At 36.0% G+C, this 16,061-nt stretch overlaps 1 protein-coding gene and 1 non-coding gene across 2 annotated transcripts; one reads left to right on the forward strand and one right to left on the reverse strand.

Annotated features, from left to right (window-relative positions):
- Positions 1–2,142: 2,142 nt before the first annotated feature.
- Positions 2,143–5,220, forward strand: LOC120079109 (putative membrane protein At3g27390). Its single transcript, XM_039033293.2, has 6 exons — positions 2,143–2,229; positions 3,945–4,051; positions 4,138–4,261; positions 4,352–4,547; positions 4,632–4,875; positions 4,965–5,220. Exons 1-6 carry the CDS (start codon positions 2,143–2,145, stop codon positions 5,218–5,220), a joined length of 1,014 nt encoding a protein of 337 aa, XP_038889221.1.
- Positions 5,221–6,631: 1,411 nt separating this feature from the next.
- LOC150035433 (signal recognition particle RNA) lies at positions 6,632–6,938 on the reverse strand. The gene has a single exon (XR_016530397.1).
- Positions 6,939–16,061: the final 9,123 nt, after the last annotated feature.

Raw genomic sequence — 16,061 nt, forward strand, 5'->3', positions numbered from 1 at the left:
ACATGTTCACGAAGAACAGAGGTGCCTTCTTCCATTTTGGAGTTGAATATGTACTTAAGAGCCTCATGCATAAGTGTTCAGACGGTTGTCCAAACATCCCCTGCAGGGACTCCATGATCTCACGCGCTGAGACCATAGGCTCATGTTTCTTGGCCAAGACTTCAGAAAGACTTGCATGATGTAGGCTCGGGCCTTCTCATTCGTCCTTGTCCATCGCTCGTATGCCTCCCGAACATTTCGAGCGGCATTAGAAGCTGGAATAAGAGGACAAGCCTCCGTGAGAACGAACATGAGATCCTCGATGATCAGGATCGTCATGATCATGTGTTTTCATGTTGCGAAATTATCGCCAGTAACTTTTTTGGCACTTAACAATGCTACGTGGTTGTTGCCATTTTGCAAAAGCTGCTGAAAATACGAACAAAACTTTATTAGATTTTGCTAAACCACTTTTAAACTAATCAGTTTTGTAAAACAGTTTCAAGTACACTAAGTTATAGACTTCTATTTTGCAATGATGCCCCAGTGAGGCAAGAAAAATGTCACCAATGGGGTGATCAGTTGCCTCTTCGCTGGGATGAGACATTCTCAACCATTAGGCAGAACCAACTCTTCGAACTAAACCTAACAACCACCATTTTTTGTACCAGAATTGTTAACCTTTAACAATTCTGTGTAAGTGTGACCCCTCGCTTTCGGTGCTTGAGTCCCACCCAAATGAGCCCACCGTAGGGAAGAAGCAGATTAAGGCAAAAGACTAAGTTACATTATCCTCTTACAGGAGATCAAATAAAGAAATACGCAAAACTGTCATTCTTTAGGGGGGACACTCCCAAGGTGCCTCGAGGCGATGCGTAGTAACTTTATTCAACCTAACGAGGAAGACCGAGGGATATGCTGTCACACTTCCCGTTCCCACTTATAATGAATACTCTCTCCATCCACCTTGATATTGACCTACTCAAACACCATCCGTTAGGGGGGACACGCCAAAGGTGCCACAAAGCCGAGGGTAGATCTCACGGTGTGGATTATTTAGGAGAAAAATGAAAGATTTAAGTGAAGTATCTATGCCCCAAGTACCTCCCACTGAATGTTCTACCTAAGGGTTCATTAACCTAGACAATCCGACTACTGATTTTAGTCTAAGTCGTCTTTTTGAACTGTGCTCATAAACAACGTTTGTCTATGAAAAAACAAGTTCAAATAATCACATTTAAACATTTTAATGGATTGTCCTTAACTTTCATGCATGCATCAAATCTATCTAATTCACCTTTCCAGGTAAGTTCTCAGGTAGGGGTGTTACGTTTCCGTCAACTTAAATATCCCAGCCTAGACAGAACCTGCCTTACACAAAAGGTCCTTTATAGATAGATTTGCTACACTTTAACCTTTTATTAGCCAATTTAATCCTATTAAACTGATTAAAAGATCAAGGTTTTAGGGTTACTAATCATATTAGAACCGTGATCTTAGTTCTATGTGATCCAAGTTTTAAACACTTTAAAACCATGAATTAAACCTAAGTGAGCATGCATGTCTTACTTATTTATTTTAGTTATAATTTCTCTTTAACTTTTAAAAGAAACAACTAAAACAATTGCACATGACGAGGTGTTTATAACAATTATAAAGAAACCAATGTGTCATGCTTCATGCAATGTCCAATCATTACTATACATAACTTTTATATAACGCGTAACAACCAAGCAAACATGCTACTATTCACCCTTATACTATAACAATTATAATATAAAGATGATGCATGTCAATGCTTTTTATGCATGCATAAATATAACTCTTATATTATATGATGCATGAGCATGCTCTTACATTATTAAATCATGCTTCTCTAAATTATAACAATTACAATATAGAAATGATGCATGACCGTTTCATAACCTAAGGTGAGATTTACTATATGTGCATACCATATGACATAAAAAACATGCATCGCATGTAATAAATAAAGGATTAATAGACCAAGATGAGCCTTTACAAAAAGCGGAATGAAATAACCATACCTATTACATTTTTCATAGAGCAAACTGGTTCACAAGCGAACCGGGTCTTGAACCGCCAGGAGGACTCCATCATGTAGTAAACGCCGTAGGTAGATGATCGTCTAGCGCGCACTAGATGATAGAAGCAAAATTAAATGATTGCGTAGACGACAACAAGGTTGCGAAGCCTGATTGTTTATGTGATCGCTTAACGCGGCGACAGGTAAGCGATTTACCTTGCGTTACTAAACGATCGTTTAGTCAGTTACTAAGCGATGAAATTTGCTGACCTAAACGATCGTCCAGTGCGTGCGTGCGTTAAATGATATATGAGCATCCCATTGTCTACACGACATGATACTCAGCGATCGCGTACCCGATCGTCAACACAATACAATAAACCCTTGACTATCCCATCATTTAACTGATGCGATCAACAACGATCGCGTACCCCATCATCTGCACGATGCGATCAACAGTGATTGCGTACTCCATCGTCTGCACGATGCAATCAACCTTTGATCGCTTCTTTCCTCGAAGAATCGCAACGCTTGCTCCGATCTTCTTCACGAACGACTCAAAACTCAAACAAACTTTGAATATAGACTCGATAACGATTAGTAATGCCTAAAATGCAGGGACCTTTACAAACAATCGCAAATGTAAAAGAATTAAATCAAACCGAGGCTACCATCCACGAAAACATTCATTAATCCGTACATCCACAGCAATTTAACAATTAAACAGTGTAGAAATACACCCACCAAGAACGTAAATTTCATTTCGTTGCAACATATGAAATTAGAGTATCATAACCTGACTCTGATACCAATTGAAGGATCTCTTAACGAAGAGTTTCATGAGTGCGTTCGGACCGCTCCAATTTCACTGTGACCGAAATACACCATATACATTCAAATCAAATGACCGCCCTCAATGACAAGAGTTCCCAACTCACTCAGGATTGAGGTCATGTTACCTATGGTCATCTTAGTGAAGTGAAGTCTATGTCGTGAACGGTGTTATATAACGAGACGTTAACACTTCGTGGTCAGGTCTTATACAAACTCTTTGTATAGGATGCCCCCGTTCGGTTTGGCAGTCTTATCGATGCAGTGTTTGAAGATATCATCAAGAAGAATGATAGAAGCAGACCAAGTAGACGTAAAGTTTCCAAATCAGAGAGTGTTATTGGGACGTTTTTAAATCAAATATCTTTGAATAATAAAACAGGAAATGATGAGATTAATTAAGAACCAAGTGTAGTTGAAAGAGATGTGGAAAGAAAACTAACAAAGTTCTTTCTTCCGCTGTAATCTTTTTGTTTTTGTATTGTCACTGAAGTGTTCATCAGTGTATTTGAAAATCCCAACTTTGTTCTAGAAAGTAATATTTAGGTATTGCTCCCCTTTCCTCTACACACACCAAAACCTATTTTTTTTTAATTTTTTTTTAAAAAACACCAAGTTTTGCCACATGTCAGTTTTTAATTGAGTACAATAAGAGTTGCACAATTGATTGATGCACTTTAAGCTGCACCCAAGTTTTTTTTTCATTATATAAACTTAAGGTCTGTTTCATTTAGATCCAAGTAGTCTTGCAAAAAAGAGAACATTAGTACTATTAGTTTATTGTGACATGGTTTATTCTCTTACAAAGAACATTAGTACTATTAGTTTATTGTGACATGGTTTATTGGTTTATCAGGTTTATTACATTTTCTCTTAATCTTAAGTTGATCATTCCTTCTTGCAATTTCAACATATCTCTATCGATGGTTAATCTCTACTAGTAATCTTCAGCTCTTGTGTGATTTACTGAACAACATGATTTGTTCATATTACATACGATTCAATTAATTTAGTGTGTGTCATATCTAGATCTCAAATTATGCATATCTAGATATGCTCATTCTTAACTTTTGAATTTGGATTGCAGGAATCATCATTTTGGTTGGGGCTTTGCTATATTTTGGCATCCATCTCCATTTATGATGACTACAGCAATGATGTCCTAGACATGGCCAATGGCTCCTGTTTTCCTAGGTATTTTCCTACCCTTTAAAAACCTCTCTTTTAACTGCACAAGTGAACCTTGACATAACATTGTTTCTTTGATTGTATACGAAAAGACCCATTTATCGAAAGAAGGATATGCAGTCAGTAGATAAACCTGAAGAATCTCAATCTGTTAGAAGTTGTCCCTCTCTTACGGATTTGGTTAAGAATCTCATTCTTGAGCTGAAACCTTTGGAGGTACTTTGTGTTCATAATAACTAGTGCATTCCTTTAGCTCAAAAGTTTCCAGAGCTGAATGAAAATTTTGGACTCTGCTTTCTTCTATAGCTTCTTGATCGTCTTTTTAAGGAGTGTAAGCGGCAAGGGGAAATTGTCGTCTCCAATGGATTAATAACACTTGAAGATATTGAGCATGCCAGATCCAATAATGACATCACAGTCATTAGCATTGGCTTACCTGCTTACTGCATTCTTCAGACAATCCTTCGTTCGGCAAAAGCCGATTCAACTGGATTGCTCCTGAGTAAGTTTCATTTCCTTCTTTTTGATGATGACTTTGAGCATATAAAAACTACTTTCAAATCCATTTGGGTTTCAATTGATTTAGATGACAACGTTACGGAGATTACTACCGCAAATCGACCGCAAGATGTATTCTTTGATTGGTTTCTGAGTCCTCTTCTGATCATCAAGGAGCAAATAAAAGCAATAAATCTCTCTGAGGAGGAAGAGGACTACCTCTCTAGATTGGTCTTGTTGGGTGATGATCCCATTAGAATGAAGAATTCAAACATCAGCTTGCCGCCAGAATCTAAATGCAAGTGCGCCGAACTTGAGGCATTGGCTCGAAGGTAAGTACTTGGAAAAACTTGGTACATCATTTAATGAATTCTGGTAATTTCATCATACCCATAATGGCTTTCTTCTGTCTACCATGAAGGCTTCGAGGGATCACCAGACTGATATCGAGATTTCCAACATTCAAACGTCGGTTTGGCAGTCTTGTCGATGCAGTGTTTGAAGATATCATCAAGAAGAATGATAGAAGCAGACCAAGTAGACGTAAATTTTCCAAATCAGAGAGTGCTATTGGGAGGTTTCTAAATCAGATATCTTTGAAAAATAAAACAGGAAATGATGAGACTGATCAAGAACCAAATGTAGTTGAAAGAGATGTGGAAAGCAAACTAACATAGTTCTTTCTTCAGCTGTAATCTTTTTAGTTTCTGTATTATCACTGAAGTGTTCATCAGTATATTTGAAAATTCAAACTTTGTTCTAGAAAGATTGACAGATGAAACTATATTATATAAAAAGTAATGTTTAGGTATTGCTCCCCTTTCCTCTACATGCACCAAAAACTCATTTTTTTTTAATAATTTCCTTTTCAAAAAATGAACGTGCCACATGTCAATTTATTGAATGTAATAGGAAGTGCCACATGTCAGTTTTTAATTGAATGTAATATAAAGTCCATGGAAATTTGTAATATAATTTAATGTAATTTAATTATATTATGATAATTAAATTACATTGAAAAATATTATGATAATTCCAAGAATTACCATGAATTTTGACTTTTTCATGCATTTAGCCTAAATTTAGTGATTTAAAAAGATTTGAGATCTATGATGATATATCAATTGAGAATTTTAGAAATAGTCTGCGTTTATCGTGAATATGTTTTCTTTAATAATGATTTGAGAATACTATGATTATAGGTTTTGAGACAATAGTGGTTTTTAAACCACACGATCTATGTATTCATAGTGATTATCCATATGCTATGTGAATATATTTTCGTAGTATATCAAAAAGAGATACAGGTCTTTGAGACCCACTTTGGCACATACATAGGCTTTTGGGCCATGTGTTGGGGTGTCAAACCTCTTAGGGGCAGCTTTGCATGCACGTATGACCATATTAGATTGCTCTGCTACATGTCTTGGGACTACTTGATATGTAATATGACCAACTATTGTTCTATAGTGCGTATAGGGTTTACTCTAAGCTAGTATGACCAAATATTAAGTACAAATTTAGCGAAGATTCTATATATGAGCTTACTTGTCTCTTTTTTCTCTCGTTTTATTTTCATAAACATAATTTCAAATAAGTAATTTTCTAAGTAAACTATCACTCACTGGATTTGTTAGCTCAACATTTCTTCCTAATTATTTCCACTAGATAGCATCAGAGTTCCAGGCATGCCTACTAGAGCTAACATCTACCATCTATCCTCTTAGACATGCTACACATCATTTTATATGTACATTGGCTTGGGAATACATTGTAAATATAAGATGTTGGATTGAGATTTTATGTTTTGACTAGATTATTATTAGTGGTTGACATGGTTTCGATGGAATGTTTCTATTGTCTATTCTGTGTTAACATTATCAATGGTTTTAGATTTTTTGTTTTTTTTTTTTTTTTTTTTGGTGTGGATGCACACTTGAAGATAGAATGTAAGCTGAAATTAGATATTGGAAAGTGTTAGTATACCTTATGGGGAAATTTGTCAGTTTTTAATTGAATGTAATTTAACAACAGTTTACGAAAAAAATGGATGGAAAAAACCACTAAGTATTATTTAAACGAGGAAAAAAAAGTGGTTGTCGGGCGGGGAACTACCCAGGTGACATTGATGGGCCGTCAAGAACCGGCCTGTTATCCTTCCACCGACAGGAGTGGGAGGTTACGCTGCTCTGTGAATCCAGCCTCACGCGGTGCCCTCCAATCTCTAGGGGCAGTGGACACCAAGCCTTCGCCCGAAGCCCAAGGCCCGACTCCCTACTTGGAAACGGACAGGCCAGACAGACTTCTTGAGAGGACCCTACCATCCGGGCCGAACCAACCTCCAACCACATTATTGCCTCCGTTTGGATTACAAGCTCACACTACCGAGCTCGGCGTTTGTAAGGAGTTGGCATGCCATTTATAAAGAAGATGCAGAGTTGTCATTTTATCGATGTGGTACAACATTTCAATCAAATTCTGTTTCAAAAACTTAAATACTCTTTTCATATTTCATATTTATATGAATATGATATGTTGAAGAATATTACCTTTTTTATTTTCTTCTGGTTTCCCACGGTCCAAGCAGGAAAAGAAAAAACCAGAACGATTCATTGCCCATTACCCGAAATTGTAGGACTCGACGTGCAATCAGCCATGGATGAACAAAAATCAACCGCCCACTATATTCAAACTCCTCTCAACTCCCATTTACGCCACTATAAATCTCTCCCCCACCAATCAACCTTCACTTCTTGTTATTGAACATATCCGTGGTGTTATGAACACTCATGAAGGACTAACTTCTTGTTATTGAACATATCCGTGGACACAAAAATATAATTTTAGTTCAAAGTGTACAGTTGTAGATTTTAGTGGAATGTACCCATAGTTAACAAATATTGATTAATTTGGTTAATGAGTTTAGCCAATTAATCCCGTATCGTTGGAGCTTTTGATCTACATATCCACCAAGTCCCCTTGTTAGCTCACTAGAGAATATTTAAGAGGGATATTTGAATTGTTTGGATTAGTTTGAGGAAACCATATATTAATGTGATCAATATATAATTGATTATGAACATGATCTATAATTCAAATAAAATTGGAAAGTAATATTTGAATAAAATTCAATTAATTAAATCAAGTGAATTAGATTCACAAAGAATTAACTAATAGAGAGGTATTGCACATATACATAAATGTTTATGATAATTAAATATATATACATTAAATTGGATTTAATGTATAAATAGTTATTTAATTAATGTGCAAATTAAATTAAATAAGTTTTATTTAATTGTGCTAATTAATTAAGTAAGTGTTATTTAATTAATTAGTCTAATTAGTTAATTAATTAATTGTGGAAAAGATAAATGGGAAAAAGATTAGGAAAAAAGCTTGATCCTTCTCTATATAAAGACTTCCCTATGGCCCCTTTGAAAGACAGTGACAATACACAACACACAAGTATTATAATGCAAAATTTTTCCTAAGCGACGAAAAGAATCATCTCTACTTCCAAAACCCTTTTCTTTATCTTAATCTTGACTATTTCACCTAGATGACCTAGGTAACTCGATCTGAATCCTGAGCTAACTATGAACTCCTGTTTATTCGAGATTGTCCTTAGATTTGCATAGTTGAGGGTTGGCTTAACAGCGTCGGCTCAATAAGACTCACATTTTAGGGGTAAGACCGGATAGATAACTGGGGGCATAGGGTGCAAGACGGAGTCCATGCCTACCAGATTTAGGAATAGGAGAAAGATTGTTCTCTCAAGTAATGAATCCGTGTCTTGAACAAGGGGTCCTATCCTCTCATTGGGCTAAGAGAGTTTGGTTTAGTGATTGGATCACAAACGAGTTGTTCATTAGAGGATCAGTAGGGACTTACGAGTATCTGTGAAGGGTTATTGGACAATTGATTGGTTATATCTGATGGACACAGAAATATATCTATGGTAAGAAGAGTAGAGCTGTCAATCTTTAGTGGAATACTTGGAAGTTAACGGATGGTGAATCTCGTGGCTAAAGAGTTTAGTCAGCTATTCAAGTACCGTTGGAGCTTCGAGCCATAGGTTCATCATGTCCCCTTGGTAGCTCAATGGATTCAAGTTGAGAATCAGTTTGAAGTGTTCAAATTGACAAGAGGGAGTTCGATTATATATGATATGATTGAACTGGTCAATTATATATGATATGGTTGACATGATGTATGAGATACATTAATTGAAGGAATAGGATATAAATATAATTTATATCTAGTGGAGGAGAAATGGATTATGGTTTATATGTTGTATATGATATGATATTAAACTATAGATTATCAATATAATATGATTATATTTATTTCTAATTAAAGAATTATAAGATAATTGTTGGCGGATTTTTCTCCATAACCGAATGAGATAGTGGGAGGTTGCTTTCAGCGTAATTGAAGGATAAAATGAAAATGGGTTTCATTTTACAACAGATCAAATAGTCGCTCCCCGATTTAGTACACTGCCCTAGTAAACAAGAGCATACAAGATAACTCAAAGTTTACTAAACGATTGTACACACGTGCGCTTTACCTAAACCATCGTGAAGCATTTGCTAAACGATCATATGCCCGAACGTTTTTACTAAACAATCATCTAAACGATTAAGCCCCTTTTAGCACACGATCGTGTACCTTTTACTAAACGATCAAGTAGTCGTCTATACGATAGACTTCAGATATCTCCCACTTGCTTGGTCGTGGTAAACAATCGTTCCTTCCTCCTTCTCTCTACCAAATCCAACAAAGTCCACACCTCCTGGATTCTCACTCCGAGCATACCGAGATTTTCGAGTGGTTGTGTCCTCCATTGTTGCCTTGTTCATGAGCAGTTCATTCGATGGTAGACGACAGCGAGATTTGGTGGACGATAGGCTTAACGGTCTCAACGACAGCGAGATTGGCTGAATTGACGAGAGCGAGATTTAAAGTGAAGAAGATTTCTTCAACTAGTATGTTCATTCCTTTGTTGTTTAAAGTTCAAAGCATGCCGTAATTTATTGTTAAATGCATAACTAGTTTGTTTGATAGTGAATGCGGTGTTTCTATCACAATGAGTTTGGAATGATCTTGCTTCCGCTCAGAGGTGCTCTTTGATAAGATTTCCTTCAGTAAAGTGCTACAAATGGTCTGATCCCGACCATTCATGTGGAGACATGTGAGAGGGGGTGTCCTATATAAAGAGCTTGTATAAGACCGAACCATGAGATGATTAGTCTTTTTATATAACGCCCTTGATAATTGAAACTTACATTTCACTAAAATGATCATAGATGACATGACCTTAATCTGGAGTGAGTCGGAACTCTTGCCTATGAGGGCGGTCCTTTGATTAGTATGGGTGAGAGTGATCAGATTACCAACTCAATAAGCGTACCTTTTTGGGGATTCTTCTAATTGGGGAGCTGAGAACTCAGCTACACAAGATGAAATGCACTCCTTCCCTGAAGCAGGCGTAAGTAGATAAATTGCTCCTTAACGGCTGATTCTGAGTCTTGAACATAATGGCCACACCCTATCTTTAGAAGAGAGGACTCAGTCATTGTAGTACTATGACTTATTATTCATTAAAGAAATCAATAGTACTTAAGAAGTTAGATATAACTATAGGGGCAAAACGTTAATTTGGCCCAGCTGTACTTACGAGCGATTTCTGAAGGGTCATCGTACTATTTCTTGGTTATATGGACACAAAAATATATCAGTAGTGCGAAGAGTGCAACCATCGGTCTTTAATTTAGTGACCAACAGTTAACGGATGGTGGATCTCATGACTAAGAGTTTAGTCAGTTATTCATGTACCATTGGAGTTTTAAGCTATAAGTCCATGAAGTCCTCTTGGTAGCTCAATGGGTTCAAGTTGAGAAATAGATTTTGGGTTAGTTTGAAGTGTTCAAATTAACGAGAGAAAATTCAATTATATGTGATATAATTGATATGATGTATTAGATACATTAATTGGAGGAATTAATATAAATTTGATTTATCTTAAGTACCATAAAATAAATTTTCATATGATAACATTGTTGGGTTTTATGTCCTAAAACTCATAGATAGTAAATATAACTTTTGACTGTTCATTAATAAATTATATTGATGTTTTTCAATAAAGCGTTATTGTTTATTATTATGTTAATCATGCCTAAATAACTCTAATCCAATAAATTAATATCCTGGGTTGTTGTATGAGTATTGATCTATATGTGGAGATATATGGGGATCACTGTTTAAGAACAACCTAAAGGGTTTATAGTATAAATATAAGGTTGGGTACCTTATCCTGTAACACTATGGATATGACTTTGTATTTGATACAAACACAATGATTTAAAGTTTATAATTTAATTAAACTTTCTGGTATAAATTTATTTTTGAATTTGATTTAAAATTTAATTTATGGGTGAATTAAATATTTGAAGGACTTTAAATATTAATTGTAATATGAATTAATCATTTTAATTTAATTATATTTAATCAAATATGATTTGATAAATTAATTAAATTAAAAACTATAGATTATATAAGAGAAAGATAATTGAATGTGATTCAATTATAAGATTAAATTAAATATGTGATATTTAATTTAATGATTAATTAATTGGAGAATCAATTATTTAATTTAATTATATTTAATCAAATATGATTTGATTAAATTAATTGAATTTAAACTATAGGTTATGTGAGAGGGATGTATTATACAGGAGATATTTAATTATTATTAATTAATTTGATTAATTCATAATTATTTAATTTAATATTTTATAAATTAAATTCGATTTAATTTATTTAGTTAAATTAAATATATATTTATTATTATTTAATTAATTAAAATTATTTTTTTTTTATTTGGGAAGGGAGAGGGAATCTTCTCCCTAATTCTTCTCCCTCTCCCTCCAATACTCACATATGAGGTTCAGATCTCTGAGAATTAGTGTGTGTGAACAAAAAAAAAAAACTTTCTCACAGTTTTTTTTCTCCCATTATTCTCCCTTAATCCAAGATTGAAGAGGGGATCCCACAATCCCGCCTCGTTAGATCCGTGAGAGAAGACCAATGAAGGCTTATTGGAGGTGTTGTTGATATCCAACAAGTTTGTTTTAAGTTATGAATTCCTTTTATTATTATTTTTTTTGAACGTATATGTTTAGCCTAGGTTTATTTTCCAATGCTAAATTTATTTGATATTAAATTAGAGTTAGATCTGTTGTTTTCCACTGTGCAGGGCTTTAATCCCTGCAGAAATATTAGAACTATAGGTTATAAATATAATATGATAAGTTGGTTATCATATTTATTTATAATATATTAATTATATGATAATTAATTCTTTTTCTTTAATAATCATTTTGAGCGGGAGGTTATTGGAAGTTCTATGGTAACCGTGAGATAAAAAGAAAATTGTTTTCTAAAATTATTAGTTGATTCATTTCGAATTAATCTCACGAAAAAGGCTATCAAGTAAAAAAGATTTTTACTAAGTGATAGCATTGACAACATACACGATTGAGCTAAGAATTGACTATACGATAGTTACTCGTTGATCATTGCTACACAATCGAGTAACAATGTCTATACGATAGGCTTCCATTTTTTAAACGATCGAGTACATCGTCTATACGATAGACAGTCTTTCATCTCCTCGATCGTCTACTTGATCGTATACCTCCTATCTTCCTCCATCCAAGATCATACAGAGCCCATAACTTCTGAATTCTCACACCGAGAATACCAAGGCAATACTTTGTAATACCCTAACCCCTAATTTGGAGGGCATGAGGAAATAGAATATAAAAATAAAAAATATAACAAAATTATGAGGAATTTAGACGTGGAAAAACCAAGATAAATGAATTAAGTATGGAATAACGCAATGGTTTAAGTATTGTCTACGTGTTGCGAAAGGCATGCGGTGATGGAAGCGTTGGACCAAACAACTGTCCTACGCGTGATGCCAAGCGAGAGTGAAGAGAAAATGGGAGAGAGCGAGATTGGAGAGAGCAGTTTGAGCGAGAGAATGGGAGAGAGCGAGATTATGTGCGAGAAAGTTGAAGAGAGCGGGAGTGGAGAGAGCGAGATTATGAGCGAGAAAGTGGGAGAGAGCGACACCAGCGAGAAAGGAGAGAGCGAGAGCAGCCTGTGCGTGCAACAACGCCTCGTTCGATGCTGCATTCGAATGCCTCGCCCACGCGAGCGGCCTCGCCTATGCATCGAACGGTTGGGCAAGCATCCATGCGTTGAGTTTAGGCTGCGTTGTTGTGGATTATGCGTTGAAAACCCTAAGTTGAACACATACGGAGGGTGAGGTCACAAGGGTAACACCAGCCAAACCATGTGTCACCTTGGGAGAAATTCTTAAGGGCTAAGGAATTGTGGTGGACGCATATGGAGAAAACACCTTGGGCCAAGATGATGCAAGCTTGCGTTGATAAGGGGAGAGGTAAACACTTGGTCATGCAGTCGAGTAGGTGGTGTCAACACCAGAGGAAGTTTGGACTCCTATAAATAGAGCCTTTGGGATTTTATTTTCAAATCACAAAATCAGAAATTATGTCAAAAAAGAGAGGGAGAGTAGAGCGCATTGGACAGTGAGGGTTGAGGAGAATGCATCAACTTGAGATGAGAAGATCTCCCAATAAACTCGTGCGTTTGATGTGATTTCAAAGTGATCTGAAAGATAAAAGAGTCTAGTTTTCATGGAGAGGCTGCCAGAGAAGAAGCTCTAAGAAATCGGGCTGGAGAATGAGGAAAAGACAGAAGGGTCGAGCTGTCGGGTAAGCTGGGCCAGTCTTGATGTTTTGATGTTTCCGGCCAAACCACTAGAAGTTATGAGCTAAGATTTTATGGTAAGCTTCCTGAGACATTAGAGTATTTTTGTAGAAGGAAGTAACTTGAGATAAAGCCTAGAACTATGAGTAATTTGAGCTTTAAATTGAATGTGGAATTTAGGGTTCAAAAGAGGAACTCGAGAAGACCAAGGAACTTCTAAAAAGAAAAGTTCCTAAAGCGACTAAGGTGAGTGGTTAATTCTTCCCTTATTATTTGTGCATATTGTATACTAATATGTTGTGATTTTTGTGATGATGGGATAGTCAGGGGATCTAAAGACCTAGAACCTGAGCCCAGAATAAATCCTTACAGGATGGTCAAGGGACGGAAGAGTCTAGTGCCTGAGCCTGTGGGATTAAGAATCCTTGAAATGGGATGGTCAAAGGGCCGACGAGCCTAGTTTCTGAGCCCATGATGGGAGGAGCTACGTGTACATAAGCTAGTATTACTGTTATGATATTATGTGGTAAACATCTACCGTGTGTGTAGGTGGAATGGTGAAAAGCATAATGCTTTTGTTGGAGGTTCACTTGGAAAGCTCTTGTTGGTTGTAATTGTGTCACCGCTCACTAAGCTTTATAAAAGATCATTCCGTTATTTCATGTTTTTCTTCCCAGGTAGCAAAAGGTGAGGAGTTCCAGAGTGCTGCTAAGGTCAAGGTCTGCCACAGGCCACAGATACACTCCCGAAGGGTTTTACAGTTGGTTGTTATTGTAAACTTTGTAGTTAAGTCTTGGAGTTGTATAAACGTTACATTGTTGTAATATAAGATGGTCCTACTTAATCCGTTGTAGTTTGTCTCCTTGACTTAATCAATTGAATGTTAAATTTATACATTGGTATCAGAGTTAATTCCGCAAGAGTTATTAGGCAGTAAGTGTCAGTCTAAGGGTTGATAACTGCTGCAGTCGCATCCCTTTCCATAGGCTATGAGGATGGTCTGGGGCGGGGTGTGACACACTTGTTGTAGTGTTCCTGTTCAATTCGTGGATCGAGTTGGACTCGATTAGAGTCGAGGCTTATCCAGACGTTCGTGGAGATCGTGTTCTATTCATTGAGTTCGAGTGCTGTTTTGGACGCATTGGAAACTGATCAAGGGATACTTGAAGAATAGTTCTTCAAAGGCATGCATACTCTATCCTTTGTATCTTCTTGTAGCATGCTGTAATTTATGATTATGCATAATTTGTTAGTTTCCGTTTAAGACTGTAATTGTTGTGTTCATTCTCTGTGGAATTTGGAACGATCCACTTCCGCTACTCATGGAGATCTCTATTTAGATTTTCTTCAATTGGTATCAGCGTCTGGTTATTTTGATATTCCAAATTTCATTGTTGTATTGAACTTCTTTTACAGTTATGATATGTTTTACGTTTTCTATAATGCCTTTAAGAGTTAAATGTGTTTGCGGATGTGTTGATGGATGTTTACGGGATGATTGCCTCTCTTTAAAGTTTTCTTTAAGTTTACAAAGTGTTAATTTGTAAGGGCCCCTACATTTTTTTGACATAATTAACAAGTAATCGAGTCTGTATTCAAAGCGTTTGAAGTTTTTTGAGTCGTTCGTGATGAAGTTTCAAAGCATGGAGATGCATCGAGGAAGAAGACCAAAGGTTGGTCGCATCGTGTAGCCCAAGCTAAACAATTGTTAAGATTTGGCTAAACGACCATATAGAAAAGATTTATCCGGTTGTGTAGTATTTACTAAACAATTGTATAGCTAATGCTAAACAATTGAGTAAAGAGCTTATTCTATCGTGTAGCGTTGGTTGCTCGATCGTGTGGACGCTTGAGGTAAACGATCGCATAGAGTATTTGATGCTCGTCGTTTAATAGGCGCGCACATTAAACGATCATGTAGTTCAACATGCTTTATCGCATAGTCACTAGCTACACGATCACCTGGTATACGATACCTTACGCTTGCTCATCAATTATTTAGACGATTATGCTTCATCGCATCGTTGTCATCTACTTGATCGTTTAAGACGTGCATTACACAATGTGTGTTGCACGATCGCGAGACCTTCATGCTTCATCGCATAGTCAAAGGTACCCAATCGTTGCTAAACGATCGTTTATGCTCATACACTGTTTCTAGATAATCACAAGGAGCTGTTAACGATCAAGGAGACGCGATCTTCACCCAGATGGTTCAAGACCCAGTTTGCTTGTTTGAACTCGTGGACTCAATGCTCTTTGTAATAGTTAGCTTTATTCTTAAGGATTTGAGGCTAATTATCTCGGTTCGTCAATCTTTACTTAATGTACATGAGATGTATGTTTGTTTATATGCCATAATGTATGACATATAGATTTAAAACTCACCTTAGGTTATGCATTTTATTCATGCATCATATATTATAAGAGTTATAATATAGTAAATGGCATGATAAAATTACAAGAAAGCATGCTCATACATCATATAATATAAGAGTTATATTAATGCATCATCTTTATATTATAAGAGTTATAGTATAAGGGTGTTGAGCATGCCACTTAGGCTTATTTATAAGAGTTATGAATGCCTTGAATATGTTGCTTTGCGTTGTAGTTAGTTTTAGTTGGTTCCTGTTATAAGAGTTATAATGGAAATTAAAACTAAAATTAATAAAGAAAAGAGTTGCATGCGAACTTGGATGAACTCTTGTTT

The sequence above is a fragment of the Benincasa hispida genome, chromosome 6, assembly GCF_027475165.1.
Source record: "Benincasa hispida cultivar pf3 chromosome 6, pf3_genome.v1.1, whole genome shotgun sequence".
NCBI lineage: Eukaryota > Viridiplantae > Streptophyta > Magnoliopsida > Cucurbitales > Cucurbitaceae > Benincasa > Benincasa hispida.